General features: G+C 32.7%; 2 protein-coding genes across 2 annotated transcripts; both read right to left on the minus strand.

The window, feature by feature from the left end:
• Positions 1-564: 564 nt before the first annotated feature.
• LOC145329737 (protein CASP-like) lies at positions 565-15,242 on the minus strand. Its single transcript, XM_080174106.1, has 25 exons — positions 15,120-15,242; positions 14,489-14,687; positions 14,065-14,126; positions 13,753-13,837; positions 13,034-13,097; positions 12,174-12,265; positions 11,402-11,526; positions 11,146-11,205; positions 10,498-10,601; positions 9,908-9,972; positions 9,549-9,624; positions 9,092-9,304; positions 8,728-8,771; positions 7,924-8,020; positions 7,412-7,541; positions 6,499-6,603; positions 5,514-5,638; positions 5,116-5,168; positions 4,626-4,673; positions 4,150-4,217; positions 3,052-3,152; positions 2,725-2,792; positions 1,829-1,962; positions 1,562-1,607; positions 565-779 (listed from the first exon to the last, which is right to left on the minus strand). Exons 2-25 carry the CDS (start codon positions 14,525-14,527, stop codon positions 741-743), a joined length of 2,043 nt encoding a protein of 680 aa, XP_080030232.1. The 5' UTR covers positions 14,528-14,687; positions 15,120-15,242; the 3' UTR covers positions 565-740.
• A 542-nt stretch (positions 15,243-15,784) lies between these two features.
• On the minus strand, positions 15,785-18,983 carry LOC145329739 (NADPH-dependent 3-demethoxyubiquinone 3-hydroxylase, mitochondrial-like). The gene is made up of 7 exons (XM_080174109.1): positions 18,518-18,983; positions 18,139-18,212; positions 17,731-17,822; positions 17,455-17,575; positions 16,961-17,033; positions 16,293-16,384; positions 15,785-15,945 (listed from the first exon to the last, which is right to left on the minus strand). Exons 1-7 carry the CDS (start codon positions 18,574-18,576, stop codon positions 15,845-15,847), a joined length of 612 nt encoding a protein of 203 aa, XP_080030235.1. The 5' UTR covers positions 18,577-18,983; the 3' UTR covers positions 15,785-15,844.
• Positions 18,984-20,330: the final 1,347 nt, after the last annotated feature.

Genomic DNA, 20,330 nt, shown 5'->3' on the forward strand with positions numbered 1-20,330 from the left:
ACCAACTAAAATTAAATACAAGAACAAAACCTAACATTCTACCCAGCCAGCCACCACCATAAATAATATTGTAGAGTTAGATACACGAATGAATTTCTAGGTATTGGGAGGAATGATAAACTATAACTATATAGTATACTAGCGGCTACGCCCCTAGAGGCCTCTAGTGGCACTTTAAATGTTTTTGTTTGTTAAAGTTAATTTTTTATGTACGATACCTAATATTTGACGTTGAAGTCTCACATAATTTTTAAAAAATTTCGATTTTTTTGTCATTTCTCTTGGGAGGGTGGTGGTACCCTCCCCCAAAATAGTTATAAACCTTCCCGGGACTTGTGAGAAGCTACCCTGTTAAGGAGAACCCGATCGGTTCAGCGGTTAGCGAGATCCTTCGGTACAAACACACAGACAAACACACAGACATCCTGTTACTTTAGTATAATGATGTTGGTTTTGCAAATATATTAATTTCCAAATATACTAGGGGTGCATTAAAAGGTAACATTTCAAAATTATAACTTAAGCATAACAGAAAAAAAAAAAAATTAAAAAAAAACAACAACGAGATAAATATGATATAATTATCCCGGTCCTTTCGTGTACCTAACTACTTTACAAATAATTTCATAACTCATAATCACAGAAGTGTAGCTTATTATACAGGTTTTTTTTATCACATCAAAATTGTGATTTTCTAGTGGATTTTAAAATAGCAAAATATAAGAATTATTTTATAGTTTTTATCCATGATGATCGTCGGGTAGATGGCCATGTACTTCCTAAAAAAAAAGAATAATAAATAGTGCAGATACTTATTTCCTCCCAACTTTATGAATAAAGGGAAAATGATGGTTTGCCTCAGATCGCATATGATCCAAAAACAAACTAAATGTAGCAAATGCTTTTTTGGTCCTTATTTTTGGTTAGGTTGAATAAACTTAATAAGAGCCCCGCGGGAATAGTAACTCGTGGAGATTTAGAGCCTCTTGAGTTAGAAAGGGGATAGAGATTTGCTGGTTGTTGGTATGACAGCACTCCTAATTTTTTTGTAAACATCCAAGAGGTGATTGTAAACCTGTATTTGACAAAACCAAAATCACTTGCTGTCATAAAAACAATATTTGTTTTTGCATGTTGTTCTAATTTCAGTTTAAGGCAAAGCTCCTTGTTTTTCATGTTTACATGTATTTGACAAAAATACAACAAATGTTATTTTGCTTGCAGCAACCCTTATATTCCGACAAACCTAAAATTACATGTAATTGTACACCTGAACAATAATATGACATAACATGCCATTGCCTACTTACTGTCAAAAACACAATAACTGTATTGTTACTTGTTGTTTTAGTGCTAACGCCCTTTATGTTGAGGCAAAGCCCCTATGTTTTTTTGTTCAGCTGTATTTTTGCTCATTGTATTAATGGTAACACTCAGTATATTATGCCGAAGACCCTAAAGGTAATTGTATGACAAAATCTCACCCATTACTGTCAAAAACACAGCAACATGAGTTTTGCTAGTTATGGAAATGTCAACAACACTATTGGTAATTGTTTACCTGCATATGACCAACAAAGGCGCCATGCCATTTAGCAGCTTCATCTCTGTACGAAAACATTTTCATAATATTCAGTGCTACGTTTTTTGTTTGTTTGTCTATCAAACTCTCATCAACAATATCTAAATCTCCTGGACAAAATCAACCCCTCCCCTTAAAAAAAATAGGGTAGGTAATGGTATTAAATTCCCCCTTTTCCTCTTCAATGGTTATGGGAGTGTTCGCTATCAAACACGAAACAAATAAAATCGTGTGAAAATATTTTTCCTTTTGCAAACATCCGTGAGTGCCATAGAGTAGACGACTACAAATACCAGAGCGTGTAGAAATGCCATGTAACAGAACACTCCAAGCCGAGCTGTCTTGTTACTTGCCATAAACCGGACCAGGGATAAAATAATCTGAAAAAAATGAGAAAATAGACAAGAAATTTATTTCAATCATGTGGGATAAATCAATAACAAGGATGACATCATCCATAAAAAGCGAAGCACAAAAAAATCATGGAATGGAATGCGGATAAGGAGATTTAAATAGCATTTGTTTTAATCAAGAATAAACATACATATTAAGAGAAAAAAGTCACAAAATCGTTCGTACGTGATTTTTATATTTATATTTCATAGCATTACTGACAGACCGACACACAGAGTAAAGTATATACTGGATGCATAAGGGGGTTGGGGAATCTTTGAAAAATTCAACAGTCTATCTTAAATAGATGCCAAGACAATCAATTTAACTCCACAACGTTTTGGACCGACTGATTTACGGACGGATATATAGTGAATTAATTAAAAAAAATTAAAATTGAACTATTCATAGGCGTGTTTTAGGGTTCTATACTGCAAAATTAGGCTTTTGTAGTCTAATAATTCAATTTTTAACTTTTTTTTACAGAAAATTCAGGAGATTTCCAAGACTAAGAGCTACTCAAAAAAACACTCTTTCTGTAAATTAAAAAAGCTTGTCTATAAATAAAATTTCAACATAATTTTTTTCCAATATCTTTTTAAAGTTATTCAGGGGGTTTACTAGCCAAACCCAATTCTATTCTAAGGGGGAGGGAGTGTTTACACAGCCCACTCCCACATATTTCTGATAAGAAATTAGAGAATTAATATTTACTCAAGAACATGTCAATAAAATAAATATCTACTTACTTTTTCTAATACTGAAAGCTGTGTATATTTTCTCTGTCTTTCAGATTGATTGAATGACGAAAAGGGATCTAAAAATATATGTGTATGAAAAATTAAAGTATGGTGAATCGACCCACCTCCACTTTCAACTTTCGTTGGAAGGGGTGGAGGTGATTTCTCTTGGGAGGGTGATGATAACCTCCACAAAAATAGTTTTCGACTTTTCAGGACCTATATGAAGCTACACTGTTAAGGAGATCCAAATCGGTTCAGCGGTTAACAAGATCATTCAATACAAACAGACAGACACAAATAGACATCCTGTTACTTATATATAAGGATATTTACCTAATCTCTGTTCATAAGAAGATTTATATTTAGTTTCTACAGGAACCTGGACGTCAGCTCCAGACCTTGTGCCTGATCTTGTACCACAGGATTGTAAAAATCTAAATCAAAGAATTAGAAATTGTCTGTCCCTTTGTATTATTTAAGTATTTTAAGTAGTTTTCCCCGAATAGTAAAATAAAAAATTTTAAGATTTAATACAGTTTTGTTGACCCTAATGATAATCTTATGATATTATTATGCGTGGTAAATTTGCTGTAATACGATACATGATTTTCCAGGATGCCCTAGAACAGGTTCTAATCCCGCCAGCCAAACTGGTATAGGGGCGTCGTAGCTCAGTGGTAACGCACTGAGTTACGGTGATGAGAGTTCGAGTTCTAGTCCCCATATGGCAACTCGAATTTCTCAGTCGAATACATTCACGCAACTTCCCCTGGTTGTGTAAGAAGGGGATTATTGAGTAAGTTTGGATACTTAATAGTCAAGTACATAATATCAGTACTACCCTTATCCCAAGCTCCTCTGCGGAGAGCGTCATTCATTACGGTGACTTAATTTGGGACACCTGCCATACTCGGCGAGGGTGAGGTAATAATGAGTAGGTCCCTTGAGACAGCGGGTCAAGTACTTGTACTTGAGCGTGGACCTTGAGCTGGCCCTGGTGTTAGCATACAAAAGTGTCTCGTCCTACTCCATGACTACTTAGGTCCAAACACTAAGAAACTTTGGCTACACACACACACACATTACACGTGGGGGGAATGCATTGATCTAAAATAGCCCAATGCACTTTCAGACAAGGATTTGTTGCACTTTATTAGCAACATTGGATTAGAGATAAACTAAAATAAGACCAGCTTATCCAGGTTTATTGATAAATACATTTTTTCCAGGAATAAAGTACCTATGTTTAATAAGCGAAGTAAATCTAAAATAATGTTTGGGAGGCAGATAAGAATGTCGCCTTTACACCCAAAATTACGAAAAAACGGCTGAAATACCAAATATTTGTTTCGAAATAATTCAGTTGTTGGTTACAGCTGCATTTTTTTTCCTTTCACAACAAAAAATTTAACTAGAAATTTCTTCTAATACCTTATCTTTTCATACAGATTTAAATTGTCTTGTTTAAGATGTTGAATTTCTCCTTGCAGTAGGTGAACCTAAACTCATAGAATATAAATTAAGAGAATAGAATTAAAGTATTTGATATAGAAATATCATGCAGCCTCGCTACGGCGATTTAAAGAGAAGGAGGGAGAAGGTCAACCCTTCATTTTTTATTTTTAGTTCTTAAGTTAAATATTTTTACTGTGGTATAATAGAGCGCTTGACTAAAGAAAGGAACACAAAGAGAAGGAATTTGTCACGCACATAAGTGCACTGTGAGTTACTGCAGCATAATGAATTATTTGAGTTTTCTCAGATGTCTTGTACGTGCGTGTGTGGGGAAACATTAAATTCCAGCAACCTTTTATCTAGAACCGCACCATTTCCATTTCATTAATGTTGGGACAGTTTTTCTTGAAATAAAATACCCATCTAATACTCTAAATCTTAATATTCTATGCCTGTGCTTGGTGTTGTTCATTCTCTAGCTCTAACTCCTCATTTCTCAACCTTTTATCATAGACAACTATAGATGCATATTCAGGTAGCATAAAAAACAAAGGATCTCAGATAAAAAGTCATTAAGGCACCAATGTATTACATTTTATAATACTCAACTCAGAAATAAGAAAAAGGACGATACATTAGTAAATATCCACAATAATGATAAATAAAATTATCCCTTCTGTCGAATAATATTGTTGATATAAAAGTTTGGAATCAACCAATCAAAATTCGATGAAAGAACCCAAAGTTTGTGATACACAGAAAAACATGATTATTGGTTATAAATTCAAGTACCAGTGTAAATTATATTCCCATCCCTTCTTTACCTATGCATAAGCAAGCAATTCTCACTTCAGTCAAAATAACAACTTAAGTATGATGTGATTAATTTTTAAATAAGAATAATTTTTAAACTATAGATATAGTTTTCAATAGTATACTATTCCTGAATCTTTCTCTCTGAGACTTCATGATGTTTAACAGGGCTACACTACTCTCTAAAATAAAATATTATCAATTATAGTATTTAGCCCTTCCTCCAAATATTTACACATATTTTCAAAATCATAGATTAGTTCACAGTTTTACTTTGATGGAAATTACTAGCATAAAACCACCAAAGAACCAGTAGGTTTATTTCCTGAAAAGTATAGCATAATCGTTTCAGCGATTTTCGAGATTTTAAGCTTCCGACGAGCAAACAGACATCGTTTTACTTTGATAAATAGATCAAAACAAACTTAATCTTAGAATCTAGAGACATGCTTTTCTCATGTTGAAAAAAAAAACAATATTAGATAATGTTTACATGAAAATCTATTTTCTAAATAAATCTTCCTTACCTTGTCCTCCAGGAGTAGGGCTGGAGCCAGACAGACTGACAGATTCTTTCATGAATACATCATCCATAGAATCATGTAAAACTTCAGCCAGCATATCTGATGAAGATCTTCCCTCTGCTTCTTCCCTTAATAAATAAACCAGATAAAAAAACTTTGAATTCTTAATGTTGTCAAAGATACTTTAATGATATGTTCATAAATATTTATATGTTGCAGTGAATCGTTAGGAAAGTTGAAGGGAAAGAAGAGGATTGGAAGGGAAGGGGAAGTCGAGGAAAATGAAGAGCTAAAAACTAAAGGAAAGCGATTTATCATTTATCTGCACTTAATATTAAATTCGCTTCGAACTAGCATTACAGATAGAGTCAGACAGACAGAAGGCAAGACATACAGAACTATCACTTATAGAGTAACAGCTGTGTAACTAGATTACCAACCTGTAAGGTGTACTAATAGTCTGCAGCTGCTCTACATGATCCTCCAGCTGTGTAACTAGATTACCAACCTGTAAGGTGTACTAATAGTCTGTAGCTGCTCTACATGTTCCTCCAGCTGTGTAACTAAATTTATTACCAACCTGTAAGGTGTACTAATAGTCTGCAGCTCTTCTACATGATCCTCCAGCTGTGTAACTAGATTACCAACCTGTAAGGTGTACTAATAGTCTGCAGCTGCTCTACATGTTCCTCCAGCTGTGTAACTTGCTAACCAACCTGTACGGTGTACTAATAGTCTGCAGTTGCTCTATATGTTCCTCCAGCTGTGTAACTAGATTACCAACCTGTAGGGTGTACTAATAGTCTGCAGCTGCTCTACATGTTCCTCCAGCTGTGTAACTAGATTACCAACCTGTAGGGTGTACTAATAGTCTGCAGCTGCTCTACATGTTCCTCCAGCTGTGTAACTAGATTACCAACCTGTAGGGTGTACTAATAGTCTGCAGCTGCTCTACATGTTCCTCCAGCTGTGTAACTAGATTACCAACCTGTAGGGTGTACTAATAGTCTGCAGCTGCTCTACATGTCCCTCCAGCTGTGTAACAAGATCACATTGCTTCTTATACTTAGCACTCATGGAGGCAAGGTCTTCTCTGTTAATATGTAATGTTCATTTTTTAGTATTTATGATTCGTTTTGAAGAACTTTAATGTTGGATTGAATGTTCAAAGTGGTTACATTGAAACTGAAATCGAACATAAAAGTATTTTCTTTCGATATTTAAAAACTTTTAAAATGTCAATTTCAATATAGATGCTATTGTTCTAAAGTATAAAAACTAGGGTTGGCAATCCGGATCCGGAATCCGCCCAATTTTTGGCCAATTTTGGAATCCGAATCCGGAATCCATTTTTAATAGCGTATTCCGGATTCTTATTTGGTAGGCTAAAATTAGCGTCTTGAGTTTTTTCTTTCAACTCCTCCTCTTTGAAGGCAAAGATTTTCATCATTATATAAAATATCTTTTAAAATCTGGTTCGATTCTCGGAAGTGAATTATAGAGAACACCAAGAACATTGATGTTTAGGACATATGTAGCACTTAATTTTAAAAAAATTTAAAATTCTTTTAAAATATTGCTAGAATCCGGAATCCGAATCCGCCAAAAATAAGAATCCGGAATCCGCCACTTTTTTGACGGAATCTTTAAGAATCCGGAATCCGAATCCGGCCCAAAAATTCGACGGATTGCCATCACTAATTAAAACTGAAAATTTTAACCAGTTAACGTGAGATCTTCTTTTTAAAAAATCAAGACTGTTTATTACAAAAAAAAAAATAGTAAATAGAACATTATATGATGTCGAACTTTTAAAAGCTCTAAATTAATGGATAAATCAAAACCTTAAATATCCATATTAATAAAATCTATAAAAGACTGAAATTAATGAACAAACATCCCTGGCTCCCTCCAATTCTCTGGCTGATCTCTCTTTCTCTAATCTCAACAGAGAATTCTCATTCTGAAGAGCTTTGCTCTTCTCCAGAATCAACACCTCCAGTGGCTTCTCTTGCTGACCCTCCTTTTCGTCTATACAAAAGATACACTGGTTAAAACATTTTACAATCCCACAATTTCTCAACCAATTACTAGGTAGGTACCTAACCTAATTTCAAATGAAAAAAAAATTGTTGCTTCGAGAAGTAAGGATTATGACGGCCAGCAGAGTTAGACTAACAGGTTAAAGAACAAAATAAAACCAAAAGAATTTTTGAAAAAAGAGAAGGACGTAATCTAAAACATACAAAATGACAGCCACCCTTTTTAAATACCATTGTTTCGAAGATTCTTGAGCCATACAAATGAAATAACACATTGAAATTCAAAATCTGTTGGAAAAGGTACACACTGTGTGCCGCTTTTTAGGAGGAAGTTATATAAAGTTTAATATGATAATTCTAAGTCACCAAACCTGAAGAAAATTCCATGCTCCTAAGAATGTTAAGATCTTTCTTAATTTGTTCATAATCTTTTTGTTCATTTAATCTTGTCTCCAACTCTGTGTTCCTCTAAAAGATTCAAAATAAGGGTTTCAATATCATTCATGACAATTATTTTGGTGTTAGAGGGCTTTCATTGTCAAGTCATAAAAAATTTTCCAATCCTGAACAAAGAAAAACAAAATGACATCATACATAAAGGCGATGCTCTGAAACTAGACGGTATGACAAACAAACTTAAACAATTGTAGAGTGTCAGAACTTAATAAAACGAATACCTAGTAATTTTTAAGTCTTAGAAAATTTGAATATAAATGTGAAAAATTACATAAACGCAGGATACTGTTCAATGACATACTTTCAAAGTTAGGTTTTCCAGACAAGGGTCGTGCAATTAAAGGATTTGTTGTCTGCAATAGTTGAGATGTATGTATATACCTTGGGACATACTATAAAGGTATTTCATTAACAATCTTATTATATACCTAAAGTAGTAAGCTTTTTGTCTGTAGCGAAGGATTTCACTAACCACTAAACCAATATGGTTCTCCTTTACAGTGAAGCTTCTTGTAGGTCCAAGGAAGGTTTTTAACTATTTTGGGGACGGGCATCTCCACCCTTAAAATAAAAAATGAAAACCCCCAAAAAACTTTTTCTTTTTAAAACTCAAATTGAAAATGGGAGGTGTCGACTTTTCCTTCTACCACCTTAAGTGCTCCTAGAGGCTTTTAAGGGCGTAGCCGCTAGTACCATATAAGGTATTACACTAAACTCACCTGTTCTAAATGAGAAACCTTGGATTCTAAGCTTCCCAGTGAACCTAAATATTAAAATGTTAATAAAAATTTTATTTGAAAAAGAAAAAAAAACGATCACATATAGATTGTCATTTAACGTGCAGATTACACGAATATCTATTCCAGTGGAGGATAAACTGATTTCATAAGTAAAAATAAAAACATTCTCTTATTCGTTAGCTTAAAAACGTCTTTTATTGAGTCTTGATTGATAAGCAGTGTCCATTTTTTTATACAAATAAATTCAATATATCAAAGGCATATATATGTTTATGATAAAAGGGGATGTTAAATAATTTATCATCTACCGTCTTATCCCTTAAGATCCCTATGAATTTCAAACCTGTATATTTAGCTTCCCACTCTTGAGCAGACTTGGAAGCTGTCTGCAGTTCTGCAAGTAGTTGGGCAACCTCTCTCTCCTTGGAGACCAGCTGCAGGTTAAAATCCTTGTGGTCATTGGGCTCATATTCAGGCATTATGGATTGTTGGATTGTATTGTCTTCAGTTTTATTGGTCTCAGCAAGTTTCTCATTTAGATGTTGTACTTCTCTTTCTAAAAATATATCAAAATGTTGTAATTGCGTAATATGTGTTCTATAATTTTTAAGTAATTAGGTAAAAATTACAGAAAAGGGGCAATTTTAACACAACATCAAATAAATTAAAATTATTTTTTTTCTTGGCAGGCTTACCCAGAAAGTTGTTAAAAAAGGACCTTTTTAGTCGGTAGGTATAAGAATCATTTTTAGAGATATAAGACACATATACAGACATGAGTTCAAGTTAGATTATGAAACCTGCATTAGCTGCTCTCTGATTAGCTCTGTCCAAATCTTCTAACAACATTTCCATCTCATCTGACATGGCATTTCTCTAAAGAATAAATAGAGAATAAATATCTCACGTACAGTATAACAGACAGGCAGGCGGATATAGATGTAGATATATAGTAGATGTTTCGTTGTCATATGAATATTCACGTTTTTAGCAGCCTATCTTATAATATATGTAATCTAGAGCAGTACAGACATACAGACGGACATATCGTGAAACAAATATATTTGATGTCCTCAGTAGTTTTACTAGGAATTATAAAGAGACCGACACACCAAGTGCCTTAAAAAAAGGGTATGGTAGAAAAGATTTGAAAACTTACCTTTCTGTCCTGAACACTTTTAATGTCATCTAGCTCAACCTGGGTTTCATTAAGTAGTTGTTGGGCCTGGATTTCATTTCACACTAACTTTTACATCTTATGAGAACCTCTTAGTTATAAGGCCTCGAAAGGGGGATATGGATGATTTTTAACACAAAGGAACTCAACCAAAAAAGGGATTAAAGCATTGAAATTTAGCATGGCAATTGCTTTAATAAAGTAAAATATGGAACTGTGAAGTAAGGGCGGCTAAACCGACGCTCCAGTCGAAAACCGTCATGTGCAAATATAAGGGATTTTTAAAATTGACTAATTTTGTAAAAAAAAAAGTAAAAAAATAGGCAGGAATCGTTCAGCAAACGTATTTTTCCAGTTCCACATTGTACCTCATTAAAGTAAGTGCCATGCTAAATTTCAGTGTTGTAATTCTTTTTATTTATGAGTTCCTTTAAGTAATAAGTTTCGTTACAAAAAGTGGATAATCCCTCTTTAAAACCAAATAAGGCCCGTCAAGAAGAGGGGTATCTTCTGGTCCACTTGTTGGTTTGAGGGGTTTACACCAAATAAAATGAATGAAGTTAATGTATGTTCCTGTCTAGTTTTAGCATCAGCTTCAGCAAGTCTTTGTTCAGCAATCAACTTCTCCTCCTCCATCTCTTTCAGCTTCTCATTACTCTCAGCTTCAATCAACTCCCTGAAATAAATAACATCCTTTTTAGCCTTCTCCAGTACAGTGGTGTAGATACCTATATTCTGCATGCACAAGATACCTTTCTTTTCCTGCTACAAAAAAAATTGATTCCACCCCCCCCCCCCCCCCCGCTAATTAAAATTTAATATCCCATCTTTCCAAGGGATTTTTTATCCGTAGAGTAAGTATTTCCTCATATCTTTGGTGATTTTGGTTCGATTTTCAAAATATTTCTGGATTATAATTAACAACCCCTTTTATTTTTTATTCCCCTCCCCGGGGATCCCATGCAGAATCTGAATATATGTACATTTCTGACCTTCTCTAAATTTTGTTACACAGAGAACTAAATTCGTAATAGAAAATGCGATAAATAAAAAAGAATAAACAACCTATCAATTAAGTGTAAAAAAAGAGTATTGCTCGGTAATAATCCGATCGTCAATAAAAGCCGGCAGAAAATAGTGTTACAGCCCCGTTGTTTTGTTGTACTACAATAAATTAACAATTAATCAAAATATCAGAGCTCAAACTTCTCTGGGTTTACCTGTTTTCAGCAATCTTAGCCTGAATACTGACATCCATGTTTTCTTCAAGCTCATTTAGTCTAAATAATATATAAAGGTAAGTGATTATGTACTTCAGAGCAAAACTTCATAGTTTGTGTCTTTACACCACAGCAATTAGTTTTTTTTGTCTAAAACATAATATTTCAACCCCCACTGAAATGTAAATAATAGTACTGATATACGTACGGATGGTCATAACAATAGCCATAGATTATGCGATGCGCTTTTAATTACCTGGCCTGTGTCTGTTCCAGCTCCTTCTCCTTGAACTTGAGCCTGGTGACCTCTGTATTGGTGGCTGTCAAGGTCTCTCTCAGCTGACCAACTTCTAACTCCAGATCTGTCACTTTCTGCAGACCCTATTAATAAATAAATATTTTTTTTCAAACTGGAAAATCATTAATATCCGCTGGTTTATAACCAGTTCTGAGCCATGCGGAAAAATCATGTATCCAATCGTATTATAGACAATTTTCCACAAATAATAAAATGGAATATGAAAACTGGAAATAATCTTAAAATTTTTTTACTATACGGGAAAGCTGTCTACAGTACGATAAGAAAAATAACTATGTACCTATTCAATATAAAATATGTAGAAAATTTTTGTAAATAAGTAATAAAAACAAGGATGCCAACGTCCAAAAGTAACAGTATCAAAGTACAAAAATAACATGATTGGAAAAATTGGCAAAGTCGTGTTAAAGAGCAGATGTTCGGTATTCAAAAAGAAAGAGAGGAAGAAAAGGAAACAAAATACCATTTTGAAAATCACTTAATCTTTATAAATAATATTACATGACCGACAAACCAACGGGCCAATTAAGTTAAAGTAGTGTGTTGAAATCTCATTGGAAAGATGTATCTTCACAAAAGAGCAAAAGTCCGTTTCAAATAGAAACTGACAAAATAACATTTTCCACATAACGTTACGGAATGACAAACGGACGGACAGCCAAAGTGAATCATAGAGTATCCCCCTGGGCAATGCTACATAAAAAGTTACCTTCATGGCATCAATACAAAACTCTAGGGCAGGCACAGGGTCTCCAATATCACAGAACTTTTGATAAATATCAAAGAAGGCTTTTTCAGCCGCCTTCAGAAATAAAGAGCTTAAACTACACTTTAAAAGGTGAAGTTTTTCTAAAATTATGGTCTGCACGTACGTATGTCACAGTTAGCACCTTTCGTGTATTTAGTCATGCTAGAATTATCCTGCATATCAATTTTAAACTTTAGATGATGATTCCTGTAACAATAAGTACTATTTAGAAAGCGTAGCAACTCTGTAATTGTTACTAGAAAGTGCGTTCGTCCATTTAAAACATGCATATTGTTGTGTGATATAATCATCCTATTCATCGGAAATTTTGGAACAATGATTCCTAAGAACAGCAATATACAACATTTTAAGCGAAGCATGTCTATAATTAAGTCCCAAAATTTTCCAATGGTTTGTTCTGATGGTTGATTTCAGAGCTTCACTTTCATGGATTTTGTCATCCTTGTTAGTAAAGAATTAAGTATACATATAATTCCAAAGTACGTCAGTCCATTCGTAAAGTATGTCAATGTTATAATCTCGACTGCTCTTGAAGATAGATGTCTAAAATTTAGTCGAAGATATCCCATCTACTATTTAACTCTATTTATCTAACCATCCGACTATCATGCTGTTACAGGGTTATATAATAAAATGTGATTTTCTCGGCTGCTATTAAAGTTTCATGTCTCTATTTCTATTATTTCTTGTGGAGATTTCCATGATCTTATTATTCTAAAACAATTCAGCCCGTATGTCTGGTTGGATATTCTTTTTATTAACCAAAATTATTAAGTTCTTAGAAATAAGCTAAGCTCTTTCCTTTGATCTCTTGGTAAGGGCGTCAATCTCATTTCTAAAACTTTTCAGCAGAGGGGCAACACACTATAAAGCAATATTATATTCTTATGCTGTAATTTAAACTATTTCAAAAAAAATTGCAATACTAATAGCATGCTCAAAATTGAATAAGACCTAACTACGTATTCATTGACATATTTCCAAATAGAAGATTCATCCAAATATTTCAATGACACCATGAAAAATAAAATGTTTTCCAAACAACGAGGAACATATGCAAAGCTTCCATAAAATGAAGAACTCAATCTGCAATGATGTAAAAAAAGCCTTAATATTAATACTAAAGGTGCTTAAGTTCTCTATCTCTGTATCAGGGGTGTATATTCTGCAAAAAAATTATTTTTTTCCCTGCTACAAATTTTTTAAATTTTTTTCCCTCCTAGTTTTATTCAGCAAGAAAGGGGATAAATTGGAAAAATATTTTCAGAACTCTCTATTTTATTCATATTATCCTCCCTCCCACTTATTCATTTATTTTTTTTACACCAAAGAGGGGATAAAAATGGAAAAAAATGTTTTCAGTTCTTAATGTTTACATTTTTCCCCCTTCCAACATATTTTTTTTTTTTTTTTACCCCCTCATCAGCAGGGTCAAATTTGCAGAATATACACCCCTGCTCTGTATTTAAAAAAAAGATTGGCTAAAATTATTTGTTAATAGCTAAGAATACAAATATTCCTGTTTTGTTTCTTCTGAGTTTTCTTTCTTGAAAGATCTGCTCTGATCTATAAGAGATTTCATGGAGGCGTCGCTAACATCTTGCCTGAATATAAAAAAATATTAAGCAATTTTTTTTTGTATATGAGGAATTCTGTTTCTAACTATTAAATTCAATAAATATAAAATGCCTTTTACTCTGTTTAATGTTTATGTTCGTTTGTCTGGGCATTCTATTTGTTGGGCTTTGCTTTTATGGATGTTATCATCCTTGTCAACTTTGGCCTTTGCACGTTGTTAGACCGGGTAGGCAAATTCAATATATTATCATACCTTTCAGTTATTTGGCCAGCAAGTTGATCCAGATGTTTCTGGGTTCCTGGCAAGTCAAAATCCTAAACATCATTTGTGTTAAAATATTTTCAATAGGTACTAATTATATCAGAAGATAGGGTATTTGTCAATGTCCAAAGAATAGTAATTCTACCAGAGATCGTAGGTACCAAATATTTTTTAATAACTTTCAAATATAATTTTACATTAATTTAACGTCTTTTTAATTTGTGTTATCACTAAGATCCCTTAATTTTCAAGATGCAATATCAAAATAACAAAACATTTCACAACAAAAAACAGTTTTAGTGGTCCTTGGGACCAAATGACAAAAAAGAATTCATTTCTTAATTGGTGGAAAAAATAAAAACTATACCATTACCTATACCTATCCTTTTTTTCAAAATGTTGCATTAAAACTTACCTGCCAAAAAGTTGCAAGGGTTTGTAACTTAGCCGACATTTTATTGCATCTGTAAATTTTAAAAATCTTTCATTAAGTACTTTTTATGGTATCACAATAAAAACACCAGGAAATAAAAAAAAAATAATATTTCAAATAATAGGTAGGTATTTAATTTCTTTAATTCAGGAAGCCCAAATTTAGATACACCATTTTATTACTGTTTTTTAGTAGCGAAGCTACTCTATAATTTGAAATGTCCGTCTGTCTGTATCAATGTCCGTATGTCTGTATGTCTTAGTTTGGGGCGGGAATTAAATTTTCAATATTGAAAAAAAATTTCTAAGAGGATAATAAACTTTGGTGTTTATGGTCCAATTTCAAAATTTTTTTAGTTAAAAATATCAAAATTAAATTTCCCATTGTTTTGATCATCCAATTTACTTTGACCGTCAGTCTGTTAGTCATAGTACTGATATATAAGTATTAAAAAATTAAAAACAAATATTGAAAAGGTTTCGTGATTTTTCCCTAATATACATGTTTTTGACAACTAATCTTTAAAATCTTATACATAATTTTTGTGCTTCGCTACTTATGGATGTTGTCATCCTTGTTTTTTCTTTAATTCAAGAAGCTTAAAGTTAGATACACGAATGCATTATTGTTTTTTTTTCTTTAATTCAAGAAGCTTAAAGTTAGATACACGAATGCATTATTGTTTCTTTTTCTTTAATTCAAGAAGCTTAAAGTTAGATACACGAATGCATTACTGTATTATTTTCTTTAATTCAAGAAGCTTAAAGTTAGATACACGAATGGATTACTGTTTTATTTTCTTTAATTCAAGAAGCTTAAAGTTAGATACACGAATGGATTACTGTTTTATTTTCTTTAATTCAAGAAGCTAAAAGTTAGATTCACGAATGGTTTACTGTTTTATTTTCTTTAATTCAAGAAGCTTAAAGTTAGATACACGAATGGATAACTGTTAATTAGAAGTGCTAACACGCGTTATGTTATGTATATGATGTAATTTTCTGTAGACTTTAGTATTCCATGTATAAGGATAACAGCTCTATTTGGAGGAAGGATGTTATTTTTTTGTTGTGTTAGTTTCACGTCCACGAAAAAGTGGTTATCATACAACATTAACTCAGATGTCAACCTCGCATTCTAACTTGACCTTACTTTATATTAGCTAACCGTGGCCTGAGAATGGCAGGTGTCCTGACAATCGAAAATTTGTAATTGAAAATACTCGTAGCTACAGAATAACAAAACATGTGTTACACAATAACTAATCAAGTATCTAACTTCTAATGCCAAGTATTAGAGTATTTTTAAGGTTTTTTTTCTGAGGAGCGTAGCAACTGTTTAAACCCTCTCCGACAGCCAGATAGCTCCATCACAGCCCAGTTTGATAGCAGAGGAAAGGAGTTGGTATGCTGGCGCTTTTTCTGCATCGTGTTCTAATCCTGTCAACAAAAAAATACATTTCTCATTTTTAGTTCTTCATATGGAATAGGTAACTAATTGTTGATCTTTAATAATAAGACAATAAACACATCACTTATAATAAACTTATGATAAACTAAATACCCTTTCTGTAAAATAAAATTATTTGCTGAAAATATTGGACACTTCTTGTTTGGAACTTAGCAATCAAAATTCATTATTAGTTCCCACAGTTTATGAGCTAACGAATAAGATAACTTTGTTATAAAACTTGGGATACCAATGTAATTTACATTCTAATGTCCCCACTCTTCTTAAACAATATTCTTTATAGAAAATTCTTTTTTTTTCAATATGTATTTTTTGCCTGTATCATGATGTTCTTGTTCATCGTCTCTAAACTTTGAAATTGTCTGAATCAATTTCTCATGCTTGTCAGGATATTCAGTTGATAATTCCCTGCAAAATAGTCATAGTTTTAATCATTATGTAAAAGTAACAGGATGTCTCTCTGTCTTTGCATACCTAAGGACTTTGCCAACCGCTAAACCGATATGGTTCTCCTTTACAATGTAGCTTCTTATAGGTGCTGGGAAGGTTTAAGCTATTTCATGACCATTCTCCTAAGAGACATTGCCAATAGAAAGAAAATTACCCCCCCTCCCCTATCTATCCCCTTTTCTTTTTAAAACTAAAATGAAAAGTAGATGACCGACTTACACCCTTACCCTTCCATAATCCCCATACTTTACAAAATAATAATGTATTGGGGGAAGGGGGTATTATGGATGCGACTCTTTTTTTTACCTCAACCTAAAACACTTAAGAAATAAACGGCGGAACGGTTCCTTTTGTTATAGAATTGGTTTTTAAAAAAACATTTCTTATTACCTTTAACTGTGCCTGTAGCTAAGGCAGTAAATTAATTTATACTTCACAGTCAATAAAACCCTATAAAACCAAATATTCCAATTTTGTTTCAACATGTTTTACCTAGTATTCTTTTGTTTACAATTTTGAATTTTAATTACCTACCTAATTTGTTTATTATAATGTTCTGTAATAGATGCTTCGACGGCTACAGTGCAGGCCATTGCTGCTTCTTTCCCTAAATTAAAAACATGTTTACATCAATATGTACCAAAAAGAATCTTTAATTTTTACATAATTTTACGTAAACAAAATAAATAGTATGTGAAGTAATATCAATTCTATGAAAAATACTTTTTTTTGTGTTTTCTTTTCTTTTTCAGTACAATCTACTTTCGTTTAATTTTAGATCATTAAATAAAGTTAATGTTCGTCTTTTCCTGATACTAACTATTGGATTGGCATATTGCGGATATGTACCTATTCAAAGAATATGGTAGGAGGCAAAAAGACAGCCATAAAAAATGAAATACAAAAAAAAATATCAGCATCCAGGGGCCTTTGTAATTGTAAATAATTTGGTTAGCGAGATCTTAACGGAAAAACATAAAACAAACTTGATTTGATATATGATAGGATATCATTTATACTGTACCTACCTATCAAAGCAGTTCCAGCCCCCAGGGCAAAGCCAGCTACATGCCAGAGGGGTAAAAGAGCTGTTGGTCTGACTCTATATTCAGGGATATATTTGTTAAATGTTGCTAGGTGTTCTTTTTCCTAAATCATAATATTTATTTGTTATTATTAAAAAACAAAACATCAATTCATTTTAACATTCATCATAAATAGCCCAAAACTTTTCCGTTAACTATGTAAATGAAGAAGTCAATCGGTTCAGTGGTTACAGAGGACAAGCCAAAAAAATGTAATACCTGATCCCACATATGTTTAATAGTTGGGCCAACATCAGTATTTCCAAGTACTGCAAGCTGACCGGCGTATATCCTATCTGCTCCATATTCACCTAAAATGAAAGGTTATACCTAAGTATTTGGAAACTGAAAAATTACATATCACAACAAAAAAAACTATTTGACTTAGACATTCTTTTCAGCGACAAAGTGACTCTATAATAGCTACGTGACTTTCTGATTTTTTAAAAATGTTTTTCTCAGCTGTTATAAAGATAGACAGCTGAAATTAGGTGAAAAAAATTCACACGATCCTAGAGCATCTTCTCTACAACACTAAAGTTCGTCATCTGTCTTATATGCTCACTTTTATATTAAGCTTTGCTTTGAATGTTATCATTCTTGTTTTTAATGTAATTAAAAAGTAACCTGCATGATCAACCCTAATTATTCTGTCGATTTTTGCTCTCTCTTGGGCCGCGAGTTCTTCTGTTGATAAAAACCTGCAAATATTTAAATACTATTAGTTTTTTACATTTATCCGTTATGATCTCGTTAACCACTGAACCGATTCTGTTCTCTGTTAAGAAATTAAGATGGTGTTCGTCTGTTTTTTTCTTCTTCTAAATTCGAGTCTTGGAATTGATAAAAGCTATACATAATTATATATTCCGTGCTGAAGCCCCTTTACTAAAACATAGGCCCTCATTTCTCCACCTCCGATAAATAGGGGATTTGACTAGCAAGGAGGCCGGGGTTTTGACAAGTACCCTCACACCATAAACCTGTGTCATATTAAATATATTACCTTATATTTAATATGACATGTTGATTATTGCCTCTTCTTAGAAGATTCAATCGCAACATTTTAGATCTAAATAATACGTACAAGTTTTTATGATAATTAAAATTCTTCTGTCTTTTTGAAATTAAAAGACGCACATAAACCACATGAAAAGTCTAGCAATTAGATTTAAAACTAAAATAATAGTTTTAAATGTCATTAGGGCTTTACAAATAACAGGAAAGCTTTAAAAATGTTTAATGGTAAACGTAAAGTCTGGGTATCTTACTATTATACATACGTGCTTATTTAAAAAAAAAAATAAAAATTGGGGGTTTAAACAATTATCTTTAGACTAATTTCATTTTTATATTTTTTTTCGAAGCAGAAATAAATATCAAGACTTTAAATCCCTTTTAAACAATCGTTTTCTTTAATAAGTTGTTAAAAGTTTGAAATAACACTTGTGAAATTCATAAAAACAAATAATAGTGAAAGTTATAAAAATTTCGTGGCATAGCAGAAACAAATCAGCTGTCTTTTGTTTTTATTTACAATTCTTACAAGTATGACGACATTTAAAACCATTTATGATATCAAGTAGTTAGGGTTTTGTGCATTTCAGATAAGCTTTTTAATGTCATTGGATGGTTTGAGGCTATTTTCTTCTTCTTCACCTCTTAAATAAAGCACCTTGATGCTTGGGTCTTCACTTATATCAATAATTTTTATAGAAAAAAAAATTTTTTTTTATTATGATCAGCAACTAAGTTAGGTAATTCTGAGGAAGCTTCGTATAGGTTCAGGGGTGTTTTTCAGCTAACCTACTCATTCTCAAATACCCAATTGACCAACAATGGTCAAAGATCAGAAGCTTTGCCTTTGATTCGAACCCGACACCGTTCCAACGTCTATAAACTGGCCTGAAATCCCTAAACTTTTCAGTTGGAAAAGGATTACTTTTCGGTCGAATTGGACGATTTTTAAATGCGAAGCTTTTTTATAATTAGAGTCGGTCCGTTCGTACGTCCAGAACAGATAGATTTTTTCGTTAATTTAGGAATGTTAGAATTGTCCTATCGATTTTAAACTTTGAATGGTGATTCCTGTAGTAATTAGGTACGAATTAGAATGCGTAGCAACTCTATTATATGTTATATGTTATTATTATATGTTATAAGTATCTGATTGATCTGATTTTTGGAATACTGATTCCTAGGAAAACAAAGTACAATGTTATAATCAAGCAACACAATCAAGTCGTATACATGTAAGTATGTCCTTTAACATGATCCTGTATTTATTCAGTCTTTCAACAAATTTACTTACAATTTGTTTCAACTTTTATAAATTTATGTTCTGATTATTTAGTTCTGACACTCTACAAGTATTAATGTTCGTTGTCCTACCGTTTTAGAGCTTCGCTTTTATGGATATTGTCATCCTTGTTTTTTCTCAAGAGAGTTGACCTAATAAACAGCCAAATGGATAATAAAAATTTATATCTAGGATCTATATGAGGATTCCCTGTAGAGAATAACCAATGTTGTCCAGTGTTCACCAAACTCTTTTGATACAGACAGACAAACAAACTGCTTATTAGCTTCAGGTCAAAATAAAAATATCCTAAAAAAGTTAAATATGAATATTGCCTCGAAGTTAAATGAATATGTATGCTGTAACAATAGATTTAATTAGGGTTGGGCCGGATATCCGGTGTGGCCGGATATCCGGCTGTTTTCAATATCCGGCCGGATACCGGATATTGAAACTATCCGGCCGGATATCCGGCTCTATAATTTTTTATACTTTACACCAAAAATCTCTGCTTTTTAAA

Source organism: Acartia tonsa, chromosome 10 (genome assembly GCF_053477335.1).
Source record: "Acartia tonsa isolate MP-2025a chromosome 10, ASM5347733v1, whole genome shotgun sequence".
Lineage (NCBI taxonomy): Eukaryota > Metazoa > Arthropoda > Copepoda > Calanoida > Acartiidae > Acartia > Acartia tonsa.

Bases quoted from the DNA above. Each gene is read 5' to 3' on its own strand.
- LOC145329737 (XM_080174106.1), bottom strand. From the start codon at position 14,527: ATGTCGGCTAAGTTACAAACCCTTGCAACTTTTTGGCAG. The intron at 6,604-7,411 runs GGATGTTTGTTC...ACATATTAACAG, and splicing joins AGAGAATTGGAGGGAGCCAG to AGAAGACCTTGCCTCCATGA. The intron at 5,169-5,513 runs GTAAGGAAGATT...ATTTTATTTTAG, and splicing joins CCCTACTCCTGGAGGACAAG to AGAGTAGTGTAGCCCTGTTA.
- LOC145329739 (XM_080174109.1), bottom strand. From the start codon at position 18,576: ATGTTGCGATTGAATCTTCTAAGAAGAGGCAATAATCAACATGTCATA. The intron at 18,213-18,517 runs GTAATATATTTA...AAATATTTGCAG, and splicing joins CATGTCATATTAAATATAAG to GTTTTTATCAACAGAAGAAC. The intron at 15,946-16,292 runs GCAAAAAATACA...TTTTGTTGACAG, and splicing joins ACAAGAACATCATGATACAG to GATTAGAACACGATGCAGAA.